Below are 27,914 nucleotides of genomic sequence, written 5' to 3' on the forward strand. Positions count from 1 at the left end.
ACAACAGCTGTCAAGTGTGTCAGTGTGCTGACTTGACTGTGACTTGCCCCAAACTGCATGTGATTATCATAAAGTGGGCATGTCAGTAAATGGGTGACTCGTGGGTACCCATAGAACCCATTTTCATTCACATATCTTGAGGTCAGAGGTCAAGGGACCCCTTTGAAAATGGCCATGCCAGTTTTTCCTTGCCAAAATTTAGCGTAAGTTTGGAGGGTTATTTAGCGTCCTTCCACAAACTAGTATGGTTGGTACCAATGGATTCCTTTGATTTTCTAATTTCATATGATACCAGTATCTTCACTCTAGCTTTAACACTGAGCCTGCTATAACCTATGAAGGATCGAATAGTGGCCGGGCCTGTCGGCGACCCGTCAGATTTTTAAGAGAGTAATTAAAAATAGCAAGTTGCGTTACATTATTACACATACTGCACCCACGCTTTCCTTTCTCCTTCCTTGAAATGATGACTTCATACTTGACATTATGTCAAGACGGATGTCTTGACATAATGTCATAATGTCTTGACATAATGCCAGGTACTCTGACATTAAAATATGAGCTCAGGTGATGTAAATGTTGCACTGTACTTTGTACATGGACTTTATATTTAATGGTACAGTGTGTAGGATTTGGCAGCATCTAGTGGTGTGGTTGCAATCTGCAACCACACCACTAGATGCTGCCAAACCCCTCCGCTCACTCCTCCCTTTACAAGACTGCGGTAACGTGAGCCACCGGGTATAAAACCGTGGTAATGCCGTTCTCTCGCTCAGAGGCCATCCTTACCATAATAACACTACTTTAGGGTCAACGGAAGTCAGACGGCGGCTGGCGGTACCGCGGTTTTGCACTCCGCGGCTCACATTATTGCAGTTTCACAAGTGTGTCGGAGAACTACGGCGGCCTTCAGGAAACATAAAAATGTGAAAGTCTCTCTCTAGAGCCAGTGTTTGGTTTGTCCGTTCTGGGCTACTGCAGAAACATGGCGGAGCAACATGGCAGAATCCGTGAAGAGGACCCGATCCCAATGTAGACATGAAAGGCTCATTCTAAGCTAACGAAAACAAAACGATTCTTAGTTTCAGGTAATTATACACTAATGAAAACATAGTTGTGAATATTGTATTCCATTTCTGCTAATAGATCCCCGGAGATATTACACACTGTTCCTTTAAAAAGACTTACCTAGAGTTGTTGTTGTTGTTGTTGTTATATCAAACTATGAAAAGTAATGAGTAATGCATGTTGGCACATTATAACACATACTGCACCCACGCTTTCCTGTCTCCCTCCTTTAAATGATGAATTTATACTGTAGTAACTTGCATGACAGATGTCTTGACATAATGCCAGGTCCTGCGACATTAAAACATGAGCTCAGGTTTTGTAAATGTTACGGTTTGCTGAAGGACTTTTTTATTTTAAGCTATCAAGCCCGTTAAAACAATAAAACATAAATAGTGGCCTGAATTGTATGTAGTGATTCAAAATTCTATGTACATATTCTATACAGCTAAAAACTCATCCATTTGTTTATTTTTCTGTTGTTCTACCAATTCTACCACATTGAAGCCAAAGGCATCTTTCTTCTTCTTTCTTCTCCTCTCCCTTCTGTCTGAGCATTTCATTTATAGGTAAAGAGCGTCCTCCAGTGGCCAAACCCAGAGAAGCCTGCTATGAATTACGTCACCACCAAAGCCAAACTGCTTCAGCATATAGCAACTAAATAAGAAAGACGAATAAAAATGGAAGCGACGTTAAAGCGAAGGCAGCATTTCCAAACATATGCTGAAAAGCTCAGCAACACCACAGCAGAAATAAACACGCATGCAGGTACACAAAAGGTTAAAAAGTGGCAGGATGTTATACATTATAGATTGCTAGTCATAGTAGAGTGCTGTCATGGAGTGCTCAGGTGATGATGACCATGTTGCAGCAGCAACACAATATGAATTTGATCAAGTTTGTCATCTAGCAATGTGGCAGCTGGACCAGACTAAACCTGTTGTATTAATCTTCCCTAGCAGCATTCCTGTGAGCAATTATTGCCTTTGTGCTTCTAAGTAGCATGACTGACGAACTCACGACCGAAAATAAAGGATTTCCATAACCTTTAATCAATAGAATGCATTGTGCTTTCACAAATTAATCTGATGCATTGCACTTGTGCTTCCAAAGCCGTGATGACTTAAACCGATCCTCTATGTGGGTTCTTAGATGAATAGAAAACTCTTGACATCTGGGCTGGAGTCCATCTCATATAAGCACATCCCCTTCAGGTTTTTTTCACCCTTCCTCCTGACCAGCAGGGGGGCTGAGAGGCTGAGAGACCATCGACTTTCACAACAAAGCCCAGACGTATAAATAGTCCTGCAGAAAAGGCCTTTGAGCATGTCCAGATCCTGACCTCTGACCTCCCAGGAGAGTGAGTGTTTGTGGCAGTGGTAGATACAAATTTAAGTCATCCTTATATTAACATTTTTGTAATGTGGTTTCTTCTGGTACAGTAGGTGGTCGAGGAGAAGGTACAGGACTGTTTAAAGTAATAAAAATCCTCTCATGTCATAGAAACTCTGCCACGTTTTAAGAGGCAGAAACAACACTGAGGCTGCTGATGATCTGGTGAAGGATAATGCCTGGCTTATTTTTATCTTCTTCATCAAACCAGTTTATTAATACGCGTTAAACCAGAATTCTAACTTGTAAATAGCTACTAATGTAATAAAAGTATTAATAAAAAAGTTTGCATTCTGCTTTTCTTGTGTTAATCACTAACAGTAGGGCAAACCTCAAAACTCAAATCAGAAAAATGGTTATTTGCAAATAAAACTTGAAAGACATGCAGGTTCTGTTGGGTCGTGATCGATAAGCTCTCATTTCTTTAGTGTTAGATGAGAAGTAAAGCTCATAAAACCGCAATCGTTGCATACAAATGATCACAAATAGCGTAGTCGGGATGATTAGAGAACAAAGTAATGCTTTATTTTACAGCCTGCTATTATACATACAGTACTAATGTAGAAATCTCTAAGAAGACATGAGTCATCAGTAACTTGTCATTGCAAAGTTTGCATTTTAAAAGGCTGTAAAATTAAGCTTTAGTTATTAGTATCATTGCAAATGTAGAGTCAGACATTGTGGACAACACTACATCAAAATTAAACATACTTTTCATCAGTGAATTGTAGACATTTTGGGAATTTTTTTTCTTTCTCCAACAAGAAATGAAACATTAAAAAAACACATACATTTTGAATGTAGATTTTCCCTCATTGGGTAAATTAAATTTATTTTTGAAATTTGTCAAATGTACATAAATTATATTTTAATGCATCAAATGAGCAAATCAAATACTTCATCTTTAAAAAAAATAAAAAAAATAAGAGAGAATGACATTCTTTGTTGAGATCATTTTAAACAAGTATTGGTCAGGCATTTCATTAACCTGGGAAAGCAAAGTGCTACACACAACAACCACTGAAGACAGTTCACCATACACCTTAATGAGAATTGGACTGAAGCACCTTTTCTTAGCTTAAAGCTAAAATGGAGATTTCACTGTTTTTTTTTTTTTTTAAGTTTTCTTTTTCACAAAAAAAAAACTCCATTGTGTGTTTATATTCTACCTTCAACAACCCATAAGCCACATTTCCTAAATAGAGGCATACTTGCAGTGACATTGTTCTATTTCAAGTTAAAGTGAACTGCTTAACCCAACAGGCTGCTAAGACCTTGGTTTACTATATATATTTCCTCCAGGATGGAGCTTTGAGTGCAAATAAAGGCATACAACTCCTTCATGAGAAATAAACATGGAATTCAGCCACATGCTTTCAAATAGTAATCATATATTTAATTGATATACATATATTGCCACCATTGGCACATACGATATTGCACACAGTGATGAAATGTTGCACAGAAAAAATAGATATATTTTTTGTGGGCGAAAAACATTCCAAAATTACAAATAATGTGGAATAACGCTGAAAAGGTAAAACTACGTAAAACAAAAAAACAAAACAAGACATGCTTGCTGCTCCCATTAATTGAGCGACTTACAACTTAACACAGAACTACCCAAGCCATAGAACGAGCATTTCAAAAGGGGGTGTTCCAACAAGGATTGATATCATTTCAGGCTACTACCGGTGTTCCCAATCAGCCCCTGCTCTCCCCACTAATGCGCTTGGCTAGTGAAGAGCCAACTCTTCTGCATCATCTTGCATCTAGGTGACCACCCCCTTCCATGTTTACATGTAGGCCGATACCTGGATGGCTGGGGGAATGGGGATGGCAATGAAGTTAGGAAAGGAAGGAAGCAGAAAAAAGTTAAGAATTCTGCTCCAATATTTTTCTTCAAGAGTTTGTAAACAAACCCTTTTAGCACCACGAGTCGTGCGCTAGCACACAAGGGGCTGAGACACAAAAAAATGGAAGAAAGAGAGAGGAAACAAAAAAAGAAGCCAAACTGCGATCCAAAGCACCAGGCCAGCGTGTAAGCATGCGGAGTGTGTAAGGCACCAGGTTGTTTATATGCTGAAGAGGATGCTCCCAAACAGGTATCATTTAGGCTATACCAGAGGCTCCAAAAATAGGTGGTCAAGGACTGTCTAGTTTGCTGGTTTCCAGTCAATCTAAACATGGGAGCAATCATTTAATTCAATGCTGAGGTAAATCTGACATTATCTGATTGTTGCCAGTTTCTCTGGAGTTTACTGACAGAGTTTATAAAACTGCTATCACACATCTATGAGATGCGATTGAACTGGTTTGGAACCAGTTGTTTTTTCCGTGTGGCAGCCCAAATATATACAATTAGACCAAAACAGAATCTCATCACCCCCCCCCCCCCCGGTAGATATTTGGGCTTAGAAATCTAAAGTGGAGCTATGAATATGAGTCCAAAGTAGCCCAACTGAACTTCACACTTTCAGATCTTAAAACTCGTAGGGATGGGCCAATCCGATGACACACTACTGGCAGTTCACCAGCAGGTGAAGTGAACCTTCTTCACCTCGGCTCATCCAGTGCTCCTCAGCGGCCCTCCTCATAGTGTGATGGTGATATTTAGATTACTGTTCGCTCCTTTTACGATCGCGCTTTTGAAACAACTTCCACTACGACTACACCAAGCCTTTGGATTGAAATCCCTCAGTACTCCCACTTGAGATTCGTACACTACAGGCAGATAAAGATACTTATGGAAGAGTCCTTGAGCCAATATTTTGGGAAACCAACGAAAACTATCTTAGTGCAGATTAACATGCAGCAACAGCACACCTTGGCACTTTTATGACCGAACAAGATCACAAAATGTTTCAGATGTACTAACCAATAATGCTCTGCTGAATTTTGCCTCTTTTTTTTCCAGACCACTAAGCCAATCAGCCCAGTCGGGCGTCTGTCTTGTTAAGTAATCTGCAATTCAGGCCATTTGCTACATGTTGTCACCGCATTTCCTCTATCGATTACACATTTAGTACCTTTAAAATGAACACATTGCATTAACAACGAGACACAAAGGTAGTCTATAATATATCCATCTGCATGGCAACAATTTCAACTGAAACAAAATTACAATATTAATATTTCTTTGAATGCCTCTGGCAAACGTAATCATGTCAAGATCCATCGACCAGTTCAATATATTTTTATGCAATGCATATTGCACAACAAATAGAGCACTTGTTTCATTTGATGAAAATGCCTATTATGTTCCTTTTATACTGCATGACATCTAACCAGTTTTCAAAGCAGGCCTAGCCCTCATGTGATTTATGTGTAAACACATCTCTACTCACAGGTAAAGGTAAATAGGATGGCAAGTACATGTGACAACCTTTTACAAACTTTTAGAATTTTGGTTTTTAAAAATTAAAATATCTGATTTGTGCTGAAGTCATTAGCTCACATGGAAAGGAAAGGGTTTTTCCTCGGCAATAATTCCATTTGAACATTGCAGACACTTTTTTTTTTTTTTTACAATAGCTTTAACTGGTACAAAAGTTTTCTGTTAATAAGGGAAATAAACACTCAGTTCAATATTGTTTGTCAAGTAGGAAACAATGGTCAAATATAATGTTATTACTTTGTTTAGCAGCCTGTTACTGTATTAATGGTGGATAAGTGGGGTAACATCCAGCGATGAGTGACAACATGTCATAACTGTCAGGTTGTGGAGGTTTCTTATATTGTGGGTGATGCTCCCTTGGAGTTAAACCATTACAGTTAAATCTTTAGATTTCTTTCTTTATACAGTAGAGTTTTTAATTATATTTCTCTTGTTATTTTCATTACTCTTGCATGTTTTTGTGGGTTTTTTCTTGCTATCTATATCAATCCTCGTCTCCATCGTCCGCCTGCATCTCCTCTTGTTGCTGCAGCTCGCATGCCCTCTTCTCCCGCTGTTTCTCCTGGATCTTCTTCATCTCCTCGGCATATTTACAGAAAGTATTCCCAAATTTGGACCACACTTTGTAGGGCACCGTAATCGAGTTGCGGTACGTGGGCTTCACCTCGCTCACCCTCATGAACACACCATACTTATTGGATCCGACGTCGAAGAAAAAGCGTTTGTTGTCCACAGTCAATGATGACCCTTCGGGCAACTCTGCAGGCTCGTCCTCTACACCGTAATCGTCAATAAGTTTAGCCAAAGCGTCACGAAACTCAATAAGTCCCTGGGCAGGCAAAGCGATCGTCTGGCCTTGCGTGGATCCCAAACCGGGCCCCCGGTTAACGGTCTGTCGGATCCTCAGGAACCGTCCCCTCTGGTTCTCTTTCAGATCCATGTAGTATTTCCGATTCTCTCGGACCAAGAACTCGCTCTTGAGTGCTCTCCGGGGCTCGTCTTGTACCAGCGCCGGGTTGCTCGGACCCAGCTGGGCATAATGTTCGATGAAGTCCCCCAAGTAGTCACGGAACTCGACCGCCACGGACATGGAGAGAGTGAGGCGGCTCTTGTTTCCACCGGCCCCGACTTCTGCTATCTTTAAGAAGCGGCCTTTCGCGTTCTGCTTCACGTCCAAATAGAAGCGTTTGTTCTGGATGTCAACCCGCTTCGACGCCAGCTCCTGGGTCTCGTGCTGGAGGCCGGTAGCCGAGCCCGCCCCTCCTGTCGCCGGGTGCATGGGACCGAAGCCTGGGCCCGTGGCTGCTCCTCCCTGCTCACTACCACTGTCTCTGTCCGCCATGATGCTGCCTGCCTGCCTTCTCCCTCTGTCTGCTGCAAAGCCACGGCCAGCCACAGCGAACGCCGGAGCTCTCGCGAGATCTACACAGAGAGGTAGAAAGAGGCGAGAAGGAGGAGGGGGGGGAGAGTTAATGCAGAGCAGAGAGAGGATGCTGTGTTTTGTTTTCCTCCAACATTTTCTAATGTCATGAGCTGTCAGTCATATCGAAAACGAAACCAACGGTGGTTCTTGAGAAATTCATCTCCCGCAGTCTGGTTTCGTTTCTATTCGTCGAACAGCATCTGAACATGACGGTGTTGTTGCTACCTGGAAAGACCCTAGCTTGCCCCGTTACTGTTTTAAAGTAAGGACATACGTATCCTCCCAAAGTAGCACTGGTTGGCCTACATCACAAGTGCACTAAACTGAATTTAAAAAAGAATTAGTTGTTACCTGACACAAACATTGACTGCTTATTTGAAGTCTTAAGAGTTTTGTGTTCAGTGATTTCTTCCCACTCAACTCATAAGAAGGAGCTCATTCTTAAAGCTAGTCATTAGGCCTCACTAAATTACATCCATATTTTTGAATATTTAACAGCTTCGTATTAGGTTAGTACCCTACTAGTAGTCTAATGAAATAATATTAAAACTAATAGGCCTAACCATTTTCCCCCATTACCAGTCATGTAGACTTACAGCCAATATGAATCTTTATCTACTTTAAGGTATAGAAGCATATATAGGCCTACACAGAAATGGCACAGCTTCGTCATTTATATAAATTATTTATTTCAAAACTTGATAGGCCTACTACTGAATTAACCTATGCAACGTCACCCTATTTGTCTAACGCAAATGAAATTGAATTTGCTTTCTTGGCATATAGCAGTGAAGTGCAGTATTGCCAAAGCATGTCGGGGAAAGGACCGTTTAACCCATGTTAATGATGTTAATGGTTTTAGGAACTATGTTTAGAGATGCAAAGCTTACCTCACCACATAATGTCAACTAGGCTAGTTGATCATGTCATAATAGCAAAGTTTAGTATAGACCTACTTACCTCAAAAGATACAAATCCATCTATGAAGTTTGAAAGAGGATGGGTAAAAATGGTTTCTTTCTTCAGTGAACTGTAGTTGTGATCAGCTGGAAGTCATTTGAGATGCAACATTTTCACGGAGGAAAAATGTAGGCTATGTTAAAACGTCAATAAGAAACTTTTAAAAACAACTCCATCCATATGCTCAGTAGGCCTATATATAGTCCAGTTCAGTCCATACATTTTCTGGGCCTAAATTTGCAGCATCTTGTGCCAGTAGAAGCAGGGGCGCATATTTTGCCAACTGACTGCATGCTGCCATCGCATTTAACGACAGGTGATGTTAATTGTTTCAGAGCTGGGGTTTTTTCTACAGCAGTATATCATAAAGTATAAGGATATCTGTATAAATGTAGGCCTGCAAATAATAGCCTACCCATAATTTGCAGCTCTTATTGTGTATATTTGGACGTTTGTGCGCATGTTTAAATGTAGGCCTACACATTTCATACGCCAGTTAGACCATATTATATGACATGATGTGGTATAATTGTTGTTCATGTCCAAGGTGATTGCAAATAGTTGAACATTTCTTGTCTGATTTTTTTATTTTAATTTGAATTAGAGTATGCATTTATATGTACTCAAAAAAAGTACTCATCAACACATTTTAACACATTTTAATAGGCGACACACAACATTAACCTGTTATTGGTCACTTGTGAAAATACTGTCCCCATGCTGGCGATACTTTGTCCATATAGTAATTAATCTTCCTTCTTGTCCACCTGGAAAACAAATTTGATTGTGCAGACCTTTCACTTTAAGAAGGCCTTTAAAAAAATATACCTAAATTTGTTTGTGCCAATTTGCTACTGCTGTATGAATTTATGAGTTTTAATGTTTCCCTAAAACAACTTTGGCATTTCTGGCAAACCATATAGCCTAAGAAAAGTATAACTACGCCTATTGTTCTATTTTGAAAATTGGTCTTTACATGCTACGGGTTAATAATTCCAGTCAATAAAGTCGAATTAAAATATTAATGAAAATAAATAAATAAATAAAAAAGTCTACATTAATACATGAGAATTTCACGTGTATTTTTATCCTTTAAAAATGTAAAACTACCCTTTAGGCTACATATACAAAATCTCATTCACGCACGCCTTCTCCCCTTTTACGTTGATATATCTTGGAGACGTAAAAGCGTTCAATGTTGATGTGCGCAGGACTCTAAATAAAATAAGGATGACCAGCAGCTTCTCCCTGTTTAAATTCGTTATGCACTTCACAAATATTCATCTTAAAAACGGTGAGCATTGATCCTGAACATTTTATTTAGCTTAAAACAAGTCGATTATTATACTAATGATAAATGGGCCAATTATGTAATTGTATCAGTTTTTTTTCAGGTTTTATGCTCTTATTATTTAAACATGCATTTTATTTTATTTTTCTTCAAAAAACAAAAAATCGACTATATTGGCAGATAAATAAATAAAAAACGTGGACATGTCTTCAGTGTAGGCGTCCTAAAGGCTGCCTGAAGGCCTGAGTGGAGTTCAGTACGACCAAGAAACATTAACATTTGTTAACATTTAAATGTTCCCTTTTAATTATACTTAAACTCTTGATTATTATCACACAGTGAAATATTAAGACATTCATATTTATAATAATTGTATATGTCAAATATTGCATTTTGCATTTGTAAATAAATTAAAAATAGCTGTTTTGTAAATATTAAAGCTTTCCACAATTCATTGGGTAGTACTAAAACACTGAAATAATCCTAAAGTTAATGATCATACATTAAACTGACAAATATAGGCCTATATTGTGATATTGAGTCAGAATGGCAAAAGTGAACTAATTATTTCCATTTTGTGCTTGCAGTTATTAGGCAAAAGCAATACAAAATAAACAATAATAAAAAAAGATTATAGAGAAGTAACATATTTTAATTAATTATTTATAATATAAAAACCATTAGGCTTAAAACATGCTAAGAAATAAATGACGCTTATTTATTGAAAAAAAAGTAGTCTAAAATACCGTTTGGGCCAAAACATATTTATTATATATTTATATTTAGTTTTGGCGAGGTGAACATGCAGGCCTAAAAGGGTTACCAAAGTTTAGCAGATTTTCTTTTCTTTAATTTTTTTATTTAACCTTAAAGATGAACCTTGATCTACTTAGATTAGTTGTATAAATCCTTCAGATATGCTCTGCAAAGGTCGTGCGGCCTCCTGATCAGTTCCACAGCAATCACGTCTTACCTCACTTAATCCAGTAGGTAATGTTTGGGGAAGTCAAAGTGAGTAAATTATTAGTGATCTTCATAAGCCAAAGGTAATTAAAACTAAATAAATAATAAAAAAGAGGGCAATTTATATAGGCCTACTTTTATTCTGATGTTCAGTATGCTGTAGGCCTACCGAGGCTATTTATGATTAAATTTATAGCCGTTTTATCCTCATCTCAACATAGTTAACTTCCTTTTCCCAAGCTTTCAAATCTTTACTTTAATTTATTCCTGTTGATATTGTTAAAGCAAAGCTGCATCTGGCCTTATTGTGTCAGTCTTTTGTGACGTGCTTTTTCGTTTTTCTCTCTCTCTCAACCAGGTAAACACCAGTCTGGATGCATGCAAAATAGGTAAGTAATTCCTATAGAGCTTATTATTAAACTATATTGTTGTTTTGGTATGAGATATACATTTTCTGTGTAGGCCTATACCTACATGCGTAAATGTAATATCCCCTTTCCTCTTGGGGCTTCAATTGCCCATAAAAAAAATATTTAAAAAAGCCTTATTTAGAATTTAATCCGATTTAATAATCCAAAACCTCCCCATGTTACATTTCTGTCTAATTTACTTACCTAATAGGCTACAGGCCCTGTCTGTGTGCTGTCTCATGCTCCGACAGACCAGAAAACAACCTGTCAGTTGATGAATCCATCATCAATGAGCACTTACGGCCTATTTTTCATTCGATCATGTAATATGAATCAGTAAAATCAGTGGTGTTTGGATGCCTTGGCCACCTAAAACGCAGATTTCCGCCTCAAAAAAAGGTGTCGTCGCAGTTTGTAAAAAAAAAAAGGGCAGCCTCACAAAGTTTTGCCCTACATCCCAACAACGGAATGCAGTGGCGCTGCTCCAAACGCAGCTCCATTATTCTGTCAGACGCACGGCGCGTATATGTACTAGCCTATATAATGCTTCTTGGAAACTCTGCGAGGCGATGGCACACATGCTTGTCTGCACGTTAGGGACACTTAAATGCTGCAGGAGGATGGTAACAATCCGGATGACATGTAAATAAAGCGTCATTCCGAGCCGAGCCGAGATATACCTACCTTAACAGCGCTCAGTGTGCAGTGGAGAGCGCCTCAGAGCCTGTACGGCGTGCAGCAGGAGAGGAGACGAGACGAGACGAGGCACAGGACACATGTGAATGCGCTCCGGAGGCCTTTTATATGACACCACTGCGGAGGACTGCTCCTGTCTGCTTCACAAGATGGACAAGAAACGAGCGAGTCGTGGCACGGAGAGAGCGACACACGCACAAGTTCAACGGCGCACGCTCCACCTCTGATGTCAACACGCACTGTGGGAAGAAGTGAAGAGGACGCGCGCCTCCTCTCGGCGCTACTGAGGTATTGCAGCTTTGCCTTCTGCTGGTGATGGTGATGGTAACAGGTAGGGCAACTGTTTTTGAGCACACTGTTAAGAATTTCCCAGTAAAATAACAGTAAAGAACTGACAGCAGGGTTGCCTTTGTGTTACTGTAAAAGTAACATTATTATACTGTCGCTGAAATTTACAGCTTTGTACTGTTAATGAAAAATACTGTTTTTTTGTTTTTTTATCAATTTCACAGTATTTTACAGTTAATTTACTGTTTAAAGATACATTATATAGCTGTTTTTCACCTTTTTTTACATTATCTTACTGATTTGTTTTAATGCACTATTTAGGTTGTATTTTTTTACATACATTTTAATAAACATAATTTTTTTGCCTAGATGAATAGACTTAGCAGGTTACAGACATAGGACTAGTCACACTAAATACAATTAAAGGCACTTGTTAGGAAAAAGGCTATGATAAACTTGTTGACACTTTTCCCAAAATGTATGTCTATAGCTGGCTACAAGCACAGAATGCAAACCAGAATAACATGTGAGTGAAGAACAGTAAAGCTAATTCACTGATTTTCCAATCATGTACAATGTACAAGCCTCACATGTGCAGATCAGGTCCCAGAATTAAAAAAATACTGCATGAAACTGTTACTTATGATACTTTAGACAGTTGATCAGCAGTAAAGTGCTGTTTTTTAAGAATGCGTTATCGTTCAGTTAAAAAACGGCCTATGAGCGTAATTTAATAGGTTTTCTTTTGTATTAACAGTAAAGCACTGTTTTTAGCAATAACAGGTTAACACCGTTGAAATCCTGCTGTAAATTAACAGCAATTGTTTACAGTGCAACTGTAATGGAGGGCAGTATCTAAAGAAGTGTCTGAGCATTAATAATCAACACATTTTTGGGTCGATATTATGACAAGGGTCTCACTGCATGGTTGGATCTTTCAGGTGCTCCCTCTGTGATGGTGTTGTGAGTTTAAAAGCACATTGGCAGTTCTTGTTGCAGGAAAGAGGGCTTCAGATCACACAGTATAGGCTGATGAAAGTGTGTATGGCTTGTCTTACATCAGCACTCTATATAGGCCTAATATATATTATCATTTATGTGTTTATTTGCTGTGTAAATAGTTAAGCTTGATCATAGTCCAACTGTTAGAGTGGAATGTAACATTTCAGCACCACGGAGAGCAGCCAGGTCTGCCGAACATGCGCAGAAATGAAAAGCAGCATGTGTTATGTGTTGGTTAGGGTGAGCAGATCCCAACAAACCAAATGTGGGACAAAGAGTATGTTTATGTGGGACAATGTGGGATTAATGCCGAGAAGTAGTCTTCAATTTTGATAGAATGTCTATCTAACTTAAAACAAATAAACATTTATATTCCACCCCTCAGCTTGGAACGTCTCTATGCTTTACCTTCTGGTTGAAAAATACAAAAAAATTGCAAGAACTCTTTGAGAATCACCTTCCACCAGCTTTATCCAGTTATAAGTAGTTTAACAGTCTCTGCATTTCATTTTTTCTTTGTGGTAGTTTACATCATATTCTGCCTAAATCTGCATAGCTTATGACTTTCCCCCCATTGGCTGTATAGCATAGCAAAGACAGGTTAACCTGCACTTGACCCACGGAAAAGCCATATTTTAGAAAAGCGTCTGTCCTGCAGTGGTTTGACGTTTGAATACTAGAGCCGATCAAAATGTGGGACATGGTATCAATATGTGGGACACGTGGGAGAAGGGATAAACATGCTGTGCAGTCAGCCTGGTCACCCAATAGTCTGGGTGTATTTTATTTGAAAATGTACTAAACATTTTCTTTTCTGAGACATGAGCTTTGAGTTTTCACAATATAAACATGTATTGCCCTAAACTGTATATGTCACGTGATTATTATTATGACCATATTATTACTTTAGGATTAAAATGTGGCACCCTGCTTTTCTTATTTTACAACATTTGCTTTTTGATTTACAGCATGTATGTGTCAAAGTGCTCATAAACACAGTGTGGTCAGCAGATGTCGCTCTTTGTGAATACTGACAGCACAACATCCTGGATCCGCATTCTATTTGGCATTTAAACCAAACCATTGCAATCATAACTTGACCTAAACATTGCCATTTATGATAATAAATGATCATTTCTGTGTTAAATGTAGTTTCTTATAGGTCTGCTCCTGTGTTAAAGTGTTCCCTCATCATGTGGACATATTCAGTTATAATATTACAAACACAGAGAAGCCCACTTTCATTGAATTTTCTCCTTCTAAAGTAATTAAAATGATTGTGTTTCTCTGCTTCGGACCTCATATTGCAGCTGTTTCAATTGTATGGATTTAATGCGGGTGCTTCAACATCAGTTTTTTCAGAGGCAGAGCAGCGAATGTGACCTGAATGCAGGGCATGACTTAATGGGATGAGACGCAAAACTCATTCAAAACAGTCTCTTGAAGAATGTGAAACGCTTTCGCAGCCTTAGTCATCGCAGCCATATGCTTGTTTCTAGGCCCATCACCGGACTATATGCGGCTGCATCTTTCAACGTGAACCTATTTCATCTTTTTTTTCTGTTTTTTTTTTTTTGGAGCGATGCCTTGGCTACAGTAGGATGCAATTTTGAGGAGGGGACAGTCATGGATTTCGGATTCCGTTTGTTTCATTATAGCGTGAGATCGCCGCTGATAATCCACCATGGAGTGATTGGCGTACAGTAAACTGGGTTTCGGGAGAGAGGAGATCGACCCTTTCGGTCCATCGGGTTTGCCTGCATCTCAGTGCTCCAAATCCTGCGTTTTTTGTTTGCCGGAGCCCCTTGGCAATCGGCGTTATTTCCTCTCCGTCTGTGGCTAGTGGGGGAGGCGGAGAGAGCCACGCTGAAAGGAAGGCGCCCTATTGCCACAATAGCGACCACAAATATCGCTTTATTTCTGGGGAATGAAACGTGGCTTATATGTTTTGCGAGCGGACTACCAAAAAACTTGTGCTTCACTGCAGCATTTTGCGTCTTTTCCCTCCGCTGCAGATGCTACAGAAGAGCATCCTCATAGCGGTACCCCACCACTGCAATTTTTGGGCAAAGATAAGAGTGGCGTCGTCTTGCAGTTAAGGCTACTATGGCAGCATAAGGGGGGCATCAATTCCTGATCTACAATGCCTTATTATTAGCAGAAAGAAAGCAGTGACTGGATTTGAAAAGCCAGCATCATCCCCGCGGTTGCCCATTGAAAAAGCACTCGGAAGAAGAAGCAGCGGATCCCGATGGCATGGACACTTATGCAAGGTCTGCCGCGCTGCCGTGCTACTGGAGCCTACTCTTCGTCTCTTCATTCAACCACACAGCTCCAGCTCCATCGCCATCATCGCCCCACAGCCGAGAGAGCCTGTCAGCCGCAACGCGACCAGCGACCACCGAGCCAAAGCAGGCGGCATGAGGCTTGATTCAGTCCATTTATCCATGCTGGTCATCGGGGTCTCATTCGCCTGCTACTCCCCGACTTTGAATTCCCTGCAGGACCAGGTTTACAAATCCGCCGTGGTGATCGAGGGCAAGGTGCAGTCTACGCCTGCAAACGTGTCCGCGGAGGAGCCGTACCGTGTGCATGTCCGAGTGCTGGATGTGTGGCCCCTGAGCAGCGGGGGTCTGGAGCGGGAGCAGCTCGTCACCGTGGGGGAATTCGGATCCGAGGCTCCGTGCACCAAAGTGAAGAAGAACCACAAGTACATTTTTTTCATGGACCCCACTGACGAGCCCTTGGTGTACAAGGCATCGTTTGCGCCTCGGGACACGAGTGTGAAAAGCCTCAAAAAGGATGTTGGGAAGATCTTGTGTGAGGACTGCGGTAAGTGAATGTATTGTGGATTATACCGGAGAAAAAGTCCAACCCGGAAGAGTCTGTTATAGCAGCCCCCCCACTGGTTTATGGCTTCTTTTTTTTGGTGAATTGTGCTTATTATGGCCACGGCATGCTTTTGGAGTCAGTGGGTACCAGATAGGTGCCTAAGGGGCGTCTATGCAGCAATTTTCGACAACTCTCGCAGGCTCCCATAGCCCACATGATCAATCAAACTCTCTTTCTCTCTTTCTCTCTCCCCTGAACTGCATCAGACATGCGCCTCGCACTGTTGCTTGTGAGGAATTGCAGTTTGTGTGTATCGAACTATCTGCATCCTGCAAACCCGCATTCAAACGTTTCAGGCACATCCTTTTGCAAATTTGACTTCATTGGGTTCATATACAAATTGCTATTTTCCCAAATAGTAGCAGCAATTTATGTGATCATGGAGCACATGCATTGCATGGAGCCGGTTCAGTTTCAGCACCACGGACAGCGGCCTGTAGCACCGGTGTGTCACGTGTGCAACATCACGCCGCCCTAAGCAAATTGGTTCCTACTTTAGGCTATATTTAGGCTCATGCCCTGCTTTAATGCTTTAATACCCCACACTATGGCATAGTAGAGCAAGTCCTGTATGCACACATGCATCTAGCAGTGTTGTGGTGTAGTCCTAACCTGGAACAGATGGGGTTATAGTTGTTGGAAAATATCAAATGATCAACTTTACCACCCAACACTTTCCTCTTTTTTTTCAGATTCATGCACAAGTGGTTCAGGGATGGATTTTGGTCAGTAGATGTCGCCCTTAGGGAGTCATTTTAAAATCACACCAAGCACATTTTATTTATAATAATGCATTATGTATTTCTGTTTTAGTATGTTCATTGTTACTGATGATATTCAAGTGTATTTATATTTCGATGGGCAGTGGTTTCTCTCTCTCTCTCTCTCTCTCTCTCGTAGTATTTCACAAATGAAAAGCAAGGCTGATTATTTTGTTTATTGATTAAGAACAATGCAGCATACTGTTGCACTGGTGTGGGCTACACATAAATACATTAATTAATGTGCATTTGTGCGTGGGTGCACACACACATTTGTGTTTAAAAATGTTGTGCATTGTTTAGTGACAGAATTCATGACTAGACTTAGCTAAAGCCACTTGTCAACTGCTTAAATGACACACAGAGAGTGTCTTTCCAGCTCTTCATCAGGGTAAAATGAGTCTACTTTAATTATAAAGTAGTGTCAGTGTCTGTAACTGATCTTAAACACAGTGCTTGTCAAGGATCCACTCCTTTACTAACTAATGTGCAGGTCAGCCTGCAACACAACTTCCTAATGTGAGGCAGCTCATCTTCCAAACTTTGTATGTTTTGAATCAGTTAGAGCATATGTTGCACGTATAATAATCTTTTACTACCATCGTATGGTACACACATTTGCACATCCACTCAAATGTTGTGGCCTAGAACATGATGTGTGCTCTGAACTCTCTCTCTACCTACTTAAATCCTCTTAGCCTGTACTCATGAGACACTTCCCCTCTATCCTTGATTTTGCCACCCTCACTGTGGCTTTTAAACTCATCATCCCATTAGAGAGGTAACACTAAATGGACCTTATTACCTGTTGAGTTCCTTGAGCAGCCCAAACATTACCCACTCAGTTCTTCCGCCACTTAGCAAAGCTCGTCAGAGAGTGACGTGATCAAACTGGCGCGGCCACCACATCGCTGTATTACCTGAGAGAACTGCCATGCCCGCTTCCTGGGCCTCTGTAGATCTCTTTTGTTTAGTTCAAAGCACCCAGCAACATGTTGCTCTGGTGGGCCATTGTAGTTGAGGAGGCTGATCTCATCACGGTATCTTTTCTGACTCCCTAATCATGCCATTTGAAACGTAGCCTTTCATACAGACTGATAAACAGTTTGTCCCTTGACATCTTGTCCCTTTGAGCTTCATTCAGCAGGGACTCAAGATCAACAATGCTGTTGACTACTTCTTTCCCCTCATATTAAGTCCCCTAACACTGGATCAGTCCATCTACAGTATATTTTAGGCTATTAAAGCTTAGCCGTGAACCTTGAACTGCTGCTTTGTCTGGGCCCAAATATTGCATCCAGGCCCGCTTAGCACACATCCCAAATTTGCCTCGAATCCCTCTTGTGCATCAGCTCCCAAGTGTGTGAACCAGGAGGGACTCAACGAACATACTGTACAGCTCTCAAAGTGATGCAGTTGTTGTGTTCTGGCTGCCTGAAAAACAGGCTACCTACAGTGGTTGCCACCTGCACCCTTTCCTCAGGACTCAGCTAGGAGCTTCCTGCTAAAGAGGAAACAAAAACACCAAGAAATACTGCTCTTTTGATATAGATTACAACAAACATACATATTAAGCTAATCAGATCTGTCTGCTCATACTGGCTGCAAGCAGATCATGTTGTATGTGGCTGAGAGAGTGTAGTACAGACTGTATCTAAATACATGGTAAGCAAGTGTTTCCTGGAAGTCCAATGCTGCTTTGTGACAAGTCACTGATGATGACACAACACTGTCATCATTAAGAGGAAATGTGCCTAACATTTAATCCAAGCGCAAGCATATTTGACATATTTGTTTCACAGAATAAGGCAGGTAACATGCAGTGGACCGTATGCTATAGGATTGCAGCCACCTGAAATGACCTTTGACCTATTCCTCAGTGCAAACTTTGTATTTTCTCCTCCTTTTAGCTGCTGTTCAGTATGTGTCGGTAGGCTTGGTATGGAAGCACTGAACCTGGTTGGTTAGCTGCGTATTATGCACTGCTTTTTTTATCTACAGAGGGTATGAGATGAGATGACAGAAAAGAAAAAATGACATCCACCTCAATGAGAGTGGATATGTTTTCAGTTGGAGTCTGACATTGCTGTTCTTACAGCTGTAATTTCAAGTATGTCACATCTGCCTTTTAGCTCTTATTATGTAGCATGACAATAGTGTTTTTGTCCCTCGTGGCTCAGTCTAAATCAAAAGTCTGTGTAATGAAACAAACGTGGTGAGGTGAGGTCCCTAGCTTTTTGTCTATCCATAGACCTCATGGAGGATGACCTACATAATTGCATTTTGTGCTTGCATGTGTGTGGGTGTGTGCAGACTAGTGGGAGCATTGAGTCGGTGCAAACCCATGCAAAAAAAAAGGTCATCTGAGTTGAGGAGTAACACATTGCCCTAAAACCACCTTCATACTTCTCACTGTTATTTATTGCTCATTTTTCATTTCTCTGAAGTAAATGAATGCAACAATGTGAATGCACACTCTATCATTAATTTGTCACCGTGAGTTCTCGCTGTATATATGCAGGTCGCAGCTGCTGCATTGAGGTGGTAGACAGGCAGAATTTTTGCCCCCGAGCTATGCATCTTTCTGTGAATTGAGAGACTTCCTCAGTAGAGCTAGACATAGAACATGAATGACAGCTGCTAACGGCGGCGACTGGGTTCTGCTGTTACACCACAAGTTCGTCTGGCAGTAGCATGAATCAACTAGCATCCACAGGCTGGTCCTTATACCCTAATAGCGCACTCAAGGGCAACGTAGCAAACAGTTGTTGATTGTGACAAAGGTGCTCATTTACTGTATTTCACCACCAAGATTATTTGCCGTGTACAGGATGTGTGTTTGTTTAGATAAGAATGATTGAGGTGTTTTCAACTGTCAATGCTGTGGTGTCTCTGTAGCCCAGGGCAGAGCACAGGCTAATGAGATTGATCAGCAGGAAGCATGAATTTGTTTCGTCTGTATGTTTGTGGGGATTGCTTCCTATGTTCACTGGGTCATTTATGTAGTAGAATTTCTCCACTCGGCTACTCTACTCCGACGAGACAGCTTGATGTATTTTTATAAGATGTATGAAAAAAGGGCATGGCCATTTTCAGTAATCGGCCCTTCATTTTCCTCTCCTATTAGGCACTTTCTCACAATCACTCAGACTTTTACTCCACAGACTTTTACAAGCTATTATCATGACAGAGTTGGCATGTTGGGTCTCTATCTTTTGTGTCTACAAATGTCACAGTTCTGCAGTGGCAGACCTGTTTTTATGGTGGAATTTAGGTTTACTGATTCTTGGTCATGGTTAATACCTGTTTGCAGAGCACAGATTTGTGCGTTTTGTAGTAGTATTATGTAAGACAATGCTGTGTCTAGTCCACTACAGTGTCAGTTGATTCACTATTTCTGTAAAGCATTGTGAAGCTCTTCAGAATGATGCATGTTTGCGGAGGTTAGATGACTAATTTAAATTTCTGTTCTGCAGAACTTTGGTCTTCTCAGCATTTACTTTGAAGCATTGTACATTCAGTATAGTCCTTTCAAATTACATTAGTCTAGGCTTCATTATCCATCTAAAAATCCAGAAATGTTTTGGATCAAATTTTCTTTTTTTCGTAAGGATTTGTTTTCTTTGAAAAAATAAATGATGCTCATGTACAGCTGTAATATGTTAGGTACATGAACATTTCCATTTGTGCATGAATTTAAAAAAAAATTACGATACATCAACTAAGATATATTTATTCAAGTAAAATAGTGATGATAATGACATATAGGACATATTAATAATAGAAAACTTGACCTATAATAAAATGAAACATAAAATAAATAAATAAATATACACACACACTCACATATAAATACATATAGAAAATAATAATATATTATTTACAATAATACAAAATAAAATAATACTAATGATGATTAAGAATGATTCTAAATAAATACAATAAAAATTTAATAATAATGGAAGACCAAAACAAACAAAAACAAATGCACACACTTAAGTCAGATACATATGCATATTAATAGGCATATCTCCCATCTATGCGTCTCTTGTTTCTTTTAATTTATGTACACATACACATATGTACACATCAATGAACAAAATCTAATAATAAAGTCTATATATTTCAAAAGTTAAAGTTGAAGTTGATCCAGGAAGAGTCATACATTTTGGGTCAACTAATTTCAAATTTGGCAGAATGTCGATAAAGAGCAGCCAGATTTTCTGAAAGGTTGCAGGTTTCTTTCTTACATTATGCATTATCTTTCCTGGTGTGCAGTAAGACAGAAGCTCATTAATCCAGTATCTTGATGATGGTGAATCTTCAGATTTCCAATTGGTTATAAAGCATTTTTTTCACTTCAGTGCTGGCAAGCACGTGATGTATATTAAAATAAAAAAAACGTTCTTCCTTTGTGGAATGTCTGCGTCTGTTCTAATAGTTCCCAATCCTCTTCATCATAAATATATCCTAAATCTGCTTCACATTTTCCTTTTGTGGATGTTTTCTCATAGTCTGGTAATTTTCCATTAATTATAAAATATATAGCAGATGTGAGTCCTTTAGTTTTTGTACATAACCTATTATATACATATGTTTCAAAAGGGGCTTCTTTTGGAATATCTGGGGAAATGTTTATGTAGGTTTTAAAAAAAAAAAAAATGTGCGTAGGAAGGTTGAATTTTCCAGTTAGTTGTTGGAAGTTGGCAAATGTACCGTTAATGTATAAATCATCAGCCGTTTGATTTTTTTTGTTTGGATCATATTTTTCAACTCTTTTGTATGCCACCAATTGCATAGACAAGTGCAGATGCTATATAGTCCCATTGTGCTTATGTGTGTTTAGTGTGTGCATAGCTGAAACTAATACAGCCTTGCATTAATCAGGGTAAAGACATGGTGTGTGTTGTTAAGAGGATCTAGTCTACTGTAGAGCTATGCAGTTAGTTAAGCTGGCTTTCACTGTCATAGCACACTAACCAAAATGGTTTCGCTGGCATTGCCCAATACATTTCAAACCTTTGATGCAAAAATACCATTGATAGCTCAGTGTAGTTCTTATTGTATCTCCCTCCATTCTGTTTACCCACACGCTATGTTGGAATTGGAATTGCAAAGCCATACCTTCCATCAAACCCGTAGCATATATCAATATGTTGATTCATTTTGCGCGCTGTCGGAATAACTCAACTCCTTTGTTTGATTTCATTGTTTTTTTAAAACGTGGTTCAACACAACTATGTGACATCTTTGGCATATAAAAGTCAGAGCAAATAAATTGTTTAAAAACATAGATATGATCAGTATTAGCAAAGAGCTTTGGTCTAGGCTAACCTGTGAGTAACAGGCTAACTTAGCATTGTGCTAGCTAATATAAAAGCTAGCATACCAAAGCAAGGCAAAGCAAAGCAAAGCAGAGTGTTAGATATAGAAATATAATAAATATCAATGATTTGGAAAGATCACTTAATGCTAAAGGGTTTAAATTGACTTTAAATTATCTTTTTTTTGCCTCTTTGGTGCAGAGGGACATCACAACAAGCTGCCAAACACATCAACTTTGACTTTAGATATGTGTTAGCAAACAGTGGCCTCATACATCTAGCTAACACAGGGCAGCGTAAGCATTCATTTGGAGTTGTGTTTCTGGCCACCTTATGAATATAAGTCCAATATTCATTCTCCTTGTTTGTTTTGGTCTCTAAGAAGTGCTGCAAAAAATACGATATTTGGGTTTGTAGCTTGGTTCTTTAGTAGCTAGTTAGTCGCTAACTTTGTGTGTTTCCCGTTTGGTGCTGGACAGGTGGCGTAAATTCAGTTTATTGAACCTTTTTCGGTTAGAACAGCACCCTAGGCCAGCCACTAGGAATTATGGACAGGGGGCAAACTTTTCCAAATTGTGCCCCTCATTCACACCCACTCCAGGTCATTTCATATGATACCTGTATCTTCACTATAGCTTTAAAACTGAGCCCAATACAGCAGGTGTTATTTGCTAGTCTGCCTAGCTCCTCATCTTTGCCACATTCAGCCCTCGCCTGTCATACCTGGTGCTTCTTCACACTTGTGTTTTGGCCAGAAATTTGGTCACTGCCTCTCTGCTCCTTTCATTTTCTTTTTCTCTCTGCACCTCTTCTTTTTTGAGCCTCTGATTTTTTTTGCAGGGGGATGGGGTATCGGTGTCATCAATGATAACATTAAATGTATTCATCATGTAAATACATATGACTTGTATTGTCAGTGATATAAGTCAGTTAGTAAATTGTTGTACTTGAGCCCATTTATAGCTGAAGTAGGTGAGATTCGAGCAAATATGATTAAAAAAAGTTATTTTTATAAAATGGTCGCTATATCGTGACAGTAGTACATGAAACAGGTAACCTGAAAAAATCATGTGCCTCTGTGTCCTCTGGTGCTCCTAACAGCATCTGCAAGATTTCACAGACTGGAGGAAAACAAGCAGTAAGAGCTGATCTGTGGTCTGCTGTCCAGCTGTTGTCTATGAGAGACGGCTGTCAATCACTCGCAAACTCCGACCAAACGGTCAAACTAGGCAGCGCTGATCAAATATGAATCAATATTATGTTATGTTAATGCCTATTTCTCGCCTCAAATGTTTTCAGAATCATCTTGTAGTGCACGGTTTAGCTGTAAAATGAGAAAGTTTGTGACGCTGCCGCCATTATGAAATCTGGTGAAGGAATGCCAACTTCCGGTCACATGACCGGAGCACAGCCAATAGGAGCCCTCTCTCAATGAAATTACCTTTGATTGGTCAAAGTCTCCCGTCACGGGGTAGATTTTTTTGAAGGCTGAAAACAGAGCCATGATGAGGTGCAGAAGTCTAGTTATCTCTCAGAACACTTGAATTACAATATGCTGAAAGGTTATTATGGAATTTTTGCCCAACGATGGCAAAAATATATTGCCTACTGCCACTTTAAGGGTCAACTTTAGACCTTTGCATGGGCCCCATCTTGGCCTTGGGCCGAGGTCATCTGTACCCTTGACCCCCCCTGACGGCAGACCTACCTCGTGCTACTGGAGCAGTAAAGTGGAGCAGTGATGTGAATTTTCCATCACACCCTGTGTAGTTCAAAGATTGTTAGCCATAGGAATATACTTAGTTTGTCATTTATGACAGCTAATGTCAAATAATCCCATTTATATAGTTATTTAGAAAATGGCATGCCACAATACCTGATGGAGTATCCGTCTTTATTTTGGTCAGAATAACACTTGACCTTGCTCAACGTGTACAGCTTGACTTGTCATACCAAAACAAGAACAGGTGTAACAGGTAACAATGGCACACTATAAGCCAGCATGCGCAATATCAGGGGACGTGCTCATCTAAATGTAATGCAGCATTATTAAGGTTATTAGTTGAACAAAATGCCTGTCCCGAGATTGGTCAAAGAAGGCCTCTGACGAATATATCCAGAATGTGATAACATCACAGATGACATCGTAAGCACGGCAGGGTGACAAGGTTCCATAATAATACTGCCAATGTCCACCCTTAGAAAATGAAGCAAAAAAGAACAAAATTGAGATTCATCAATGTATTTTTGGGTATGGAAAACTGAAATTTGACAATGATATTCAGTTTTATTTCCCTGTCATTCCAATTTTAATGTGAGTTATATTGCTCCAAAGTTCATACTGAGCTAAAGGAATCCCAAAAACAGGAAGTGTGTGAGTTTTGTGGAGACTTCAAGGATTATACTCCTAAAAGACTTAACGAAAATGAGAAAGTGAAAACAAAGTTGTGTTTTGATAGACCACAAGTATTCGTATTGCAAGAAATTTGATAAACTAGTCACTATTTTCTTTGTATTATTACATAAACATTGGTGTTGTTATATATATAACACCATCATTGGTATCCTCTACAGTACTGCTGCAACACTGCAGCTTACAAGCAGCTGGCTGAAATCCGCCATCAGACAGAGGAGCAGGATCAGGTCGGCCGCCGGTGGTGTGAATGCAGATTAGTTTTACAGTTAGTACATAATGTCACAACCAATAATCTCCATTAATCTCTGGCTTGAATTCATAAAATGGGATGAAAGCTGCTTTTGGAGCAGCAAAACCATTTAGAGTAGAATTTTATTCTATCTTCAGAGAAGACACACATTTATGTCTGAGGGGTTTGGTGGCAGAATTGCATTTGTCTTATGCTATCAGCATTAAGCCATGAGATCATTTGGCATTTGTGTGGGATTCCACAGCTGGTCTGAATGTAGAATATGCTTTATATCTATAACTAGGGAGCAGTCAGTGGCTCTTTTTATGTACACTTTAAGAGATGACCTTAATATGACTATAAGAAGATGAAGACAGGGGTCATGTTAGCATCTTAAAACATGTTGTTAAGATCTTATGTATTTGTAAAATGATTGTTGTGGTGTTTAGCTTCATTATTGCTATGACTAAGCCTTTCCATCACGGATGTCTCAAGTGTCTTCATTTGCTAAATAAAACAAGCTGTATAATATGATATTTCTAGAATATCAAACTGTATTTACATCTAGCATTCATTCCTTAAATCAGATAAACTGCAGTAAATTGAACAGCAAACACAGTCCCTTGCATTTAAATTGCAATCCCAATGAAATTACAATTTAATTCTACGTAGATATTTTGCAAGTTGCTGAACTGAAATTGATGGAAACAATTCCTAATCCTTGCCCAGCTGCCCAGCAGCAAGCAGCTGTTTGTTCACTAACAACCAAACCCCTATATACAGACTATAACTGTAATCTGAGATGACAAAGCAGAATTCACAGTAAACGTCATACTAAACAGAACAGCAGTCAAACAAAAAACACCACAGTATTTTGTCTTTTCCAACAATTAGGACTCTGGATTTTTCAACCCACTGAAGAATGTTGCCTTCACCACAATGAGGCAGTATATGATCAGGATCAGGAAGCAGGAGAAACACCGAAAAGTTGAAAGGGATGAGTCCGTTGGGAATGTCCCAGCAGTTGTTAGACTCCCTGCCCCTGCGGCTGGAGCCATGTCAAAAACACTCAAAAGCCCACAGTCACGGCACAGCCTGTGAGATATGCACAGGATAACAACTGTGAGAGTCGCTGCCATTTGGATTTCTACTTTGTTCACAAGAGGAAGCCATCTTTCTAGTGTTACTCCTACTGCAGTCAGCTATAACCCAGTGTGTTCTTTTGACACTAAACTAACCATAATGGTGTCCCTCAGGGAGAAGCCGTCATGTACAGTGTTGGGCCGAGGTCAGAAAGATGCCATGTAATAACTCTGAGCTGTTGTGCAGATAAAAACATCCTCCAGTGCTAGATATTCCCCAAAAAAAACAAAGAATCAGTCACTTTTAAACACAACAGTATTAGATAGGATTGATACCTTACAAATGATGATGTCCTGAATATAGTTTTCTTTCTTTCTTATCACAATTAACATTGAACAATATAAACTATATTAAATATCACTATAGACAAATCACAAAAATACATAAACACTAACGTGCTCTATAGTATGGCCTATTCATTTCCAATGTTTAACGCCTGTTCTTTACTTGACTTGTATCCGACTGCTTTGTGAAGGCAGCAGTTTAAGTTTACCCTGCCTTTTGAATCATTCAGTAATTTGCAGCTATCTTGGGCTGCAATACTCTTCCTTCACAGGCTGCAGCCAGTGCATGTAATTAAATATTTAAAGCATCTTTTTTTTGTGCGCACAGCTTGAAAAGGTTGTTGACAAAATTAACCCTTTAAAGTCACAAATAGTATCAGAAAGAAATCAGGGGCTAAAATAAAAAAAAAAATGCAGAAAAATCTGAACATACGCTATGAACTGTGCAACACATGTTGTCTTTGTGTCTAGTACTGTATTTTAGCGTGGATTTGTCATTTTGCAACCAGAACAACTACGGAACAGAAATCAATCATTCACCACCATTAATAAAACTTTTTTTGTCCGTCTTTTTTGGCACAAAGTCTGGAATGTGTTATATTCAGATAATAAAGTATTTTTTATGCCCTGCGTCTGTACTACATATATGTGGCCAGCAGATTGACTAATACTTGGGTGAATAAAAAGCTGCCAATAATTTCTTTCAGGGCTATTAACATTCTTTCATATGAATTTGGCTTAGTTTATCTATCGACAGCTCCATTATTAACCCTGTTTAGTCTGGTAATCCAGCTCTGAATCAATGCATAACTCTGAAAAACCCAAGTAAGCTTTTCAATGATCTGAAACCTGATTAAGCAGCTTTGATTCCTCTAATATTAAACTGGTTACTGTGGCATGTGAAATCTTTCTCTACCCACTTCTGGCGCTTGTTATCTCCGCAAACTCTCTGACACAGGGTTAAATTCGCAGTTGATAGATGTTTTTTTATGAACCGTATAATTGCCCATAACACCAGGCTTGTTGTCAGGACTGTCAAGATCACACAAATTACTGTTGAGATCAACATTGTTTTGGCATGTTGTGTAGAAGGAACCTACTATTTCTGCGTCCAAGGAGGGCGGGTAAAGCTGGCGGGCACAAATTTTCCTGTTCTTTTCTCTTGTAGATCTTTCTTAGCTGTGGGCGTAGCACCGCAGAAAACACATTCCATAATATTCCATAAACTGGTTTATAGATGTCAACAGTGATCCTCAATCGCAGGGTATCAAAGGTTTGTGTAAACAGCTTAAGGTCGTCAATGTCAACCTCGGCTGTGGTTTATTTATAGTGCGATGTCACACATTTTTTAAAGAATATGTGCATTGTGTTGTTGCCAATGTCAATGAAGGACACGAGTTAAAACTTGAGCAATGTTGCAATTTTTAAATGCTGCGTCTCTATGTACATCTTTCTGTGTTTTGGTCATGAGGTCTGTTTAAAAGTGCATGCAAGTCTGTGTTGTTTAGAATATGCAGCTTGCAGAATTGATTTATTACAGCAGTTTGTGCATTGAAACCTCCTCGTGAGTTATTCATTTGTAGCTCTGGGTGCTTCTTCATTGCAGACGTCTCCTCGCCAACGAGTCGGGTAGATTCACAGGAAGCAGCAGCATGACACTGAAGGACAGTGCAGGAGATAACCTTTCACTGCAGACTCATTCTGTGGCATTCATTTACCATACTGTAGCCCCCCCCCATGCCACTGCTGCTTCACTCACCATGCACCAGTTTCTTGGTTTTATTTGTAGTTTTCACCATGTTATGTTACGTCAGGATTTTTAGCTCATGTTATGGTAATATGCATGCTGCTTCTATTCATTACGAACCCACATATTCTACCTTTACAATCTTTTTTAAAACATGCATAAACTAAAACTTCCAATTCTATTTGTCTGCATCAAGTTTAGCATCAGACAGTTTCTTAAGCACCCAAT

General features: G+C 39.5%; 2 protein-coding genes across 7 annotated transcripts in view; one reads left to right on the forward strand and one right to left on the reverse strand.

Annotated features, from left to right (window-relative positions):
* Positions 1 to 2,960: 2,960 nt before the first annotated feature.
* On the reverse strand, positions 2,961 to 11,792 carry puraa (purine-rich element binding protein Aa). Its single transcript, XM_074610711.1, has 2 exons — positions 11,589 to 11,792; positions 2,961 to 7,279 (listed from the first exon to the last, which is right to left on the reverse strand). The coding sequence occupies exon 2, from the start codon at positions 7,197 to 7,199 to the stop codon at positions 6,342 to 6,344; it is 858 nt and encodes a 285-aa protein (XP_074466812.1). The 5' UTR covers positions 7,200 to 7,279; positions 11,589 to 11,792; the 3' UTR covers positions 2,961 to 6,341.
* Positions 11,793 to 15,174: 3,382 nt separating this feature from the next.
* The window catches only part of nrg2a (neuregulin 2a), an 82,861-nt gene continuing 70,121 nt past the window's right edge, over positions 15,175 to 27,914 (forward strand). For all 6 annotated transcript variants that reach the window (XM_074610700.1, XM_074610702.1, XM_074610701.1 and 3 more), the window contains exon 1: positions 15,175 to 15,722. In XM_074610700.1, coding sequence (XP_074466801.1) covers positions 15,311 to 15,722 — 412 coding nt within the window. In that variant the 5' untranslated portion in view covers positions 15,175 to 15,310. The remainder of the gene's footprint in view (positions 15,723 to 27,914) is intronic.

The sequence above is a fragment of the Sebastes fasciatus genome, chromosome 16 (assembly GCF_043250625.1).
Source record: "Sebastes fasciatus isolate fSebFas1 chromosome 16, fSebFas1.pri, whole genome shotgun sequence".
Classification (NCBI taxonomy): domain Eukaryota; kingdom Metazoa; phylum Chordata; class Actinopteri; order Perciformes; family Sebastidae; genus Sebastes; species Sebastes fasciatus.

Coding starts and splice junctions, on each gene's coding strand:
- puraa (XM_074610711.1), bottom strand. CDS start 7,199: ATGGCGGACAGAGACAGTGGTAGTGAGCAGGGAGGAGCAGCCACGGGC.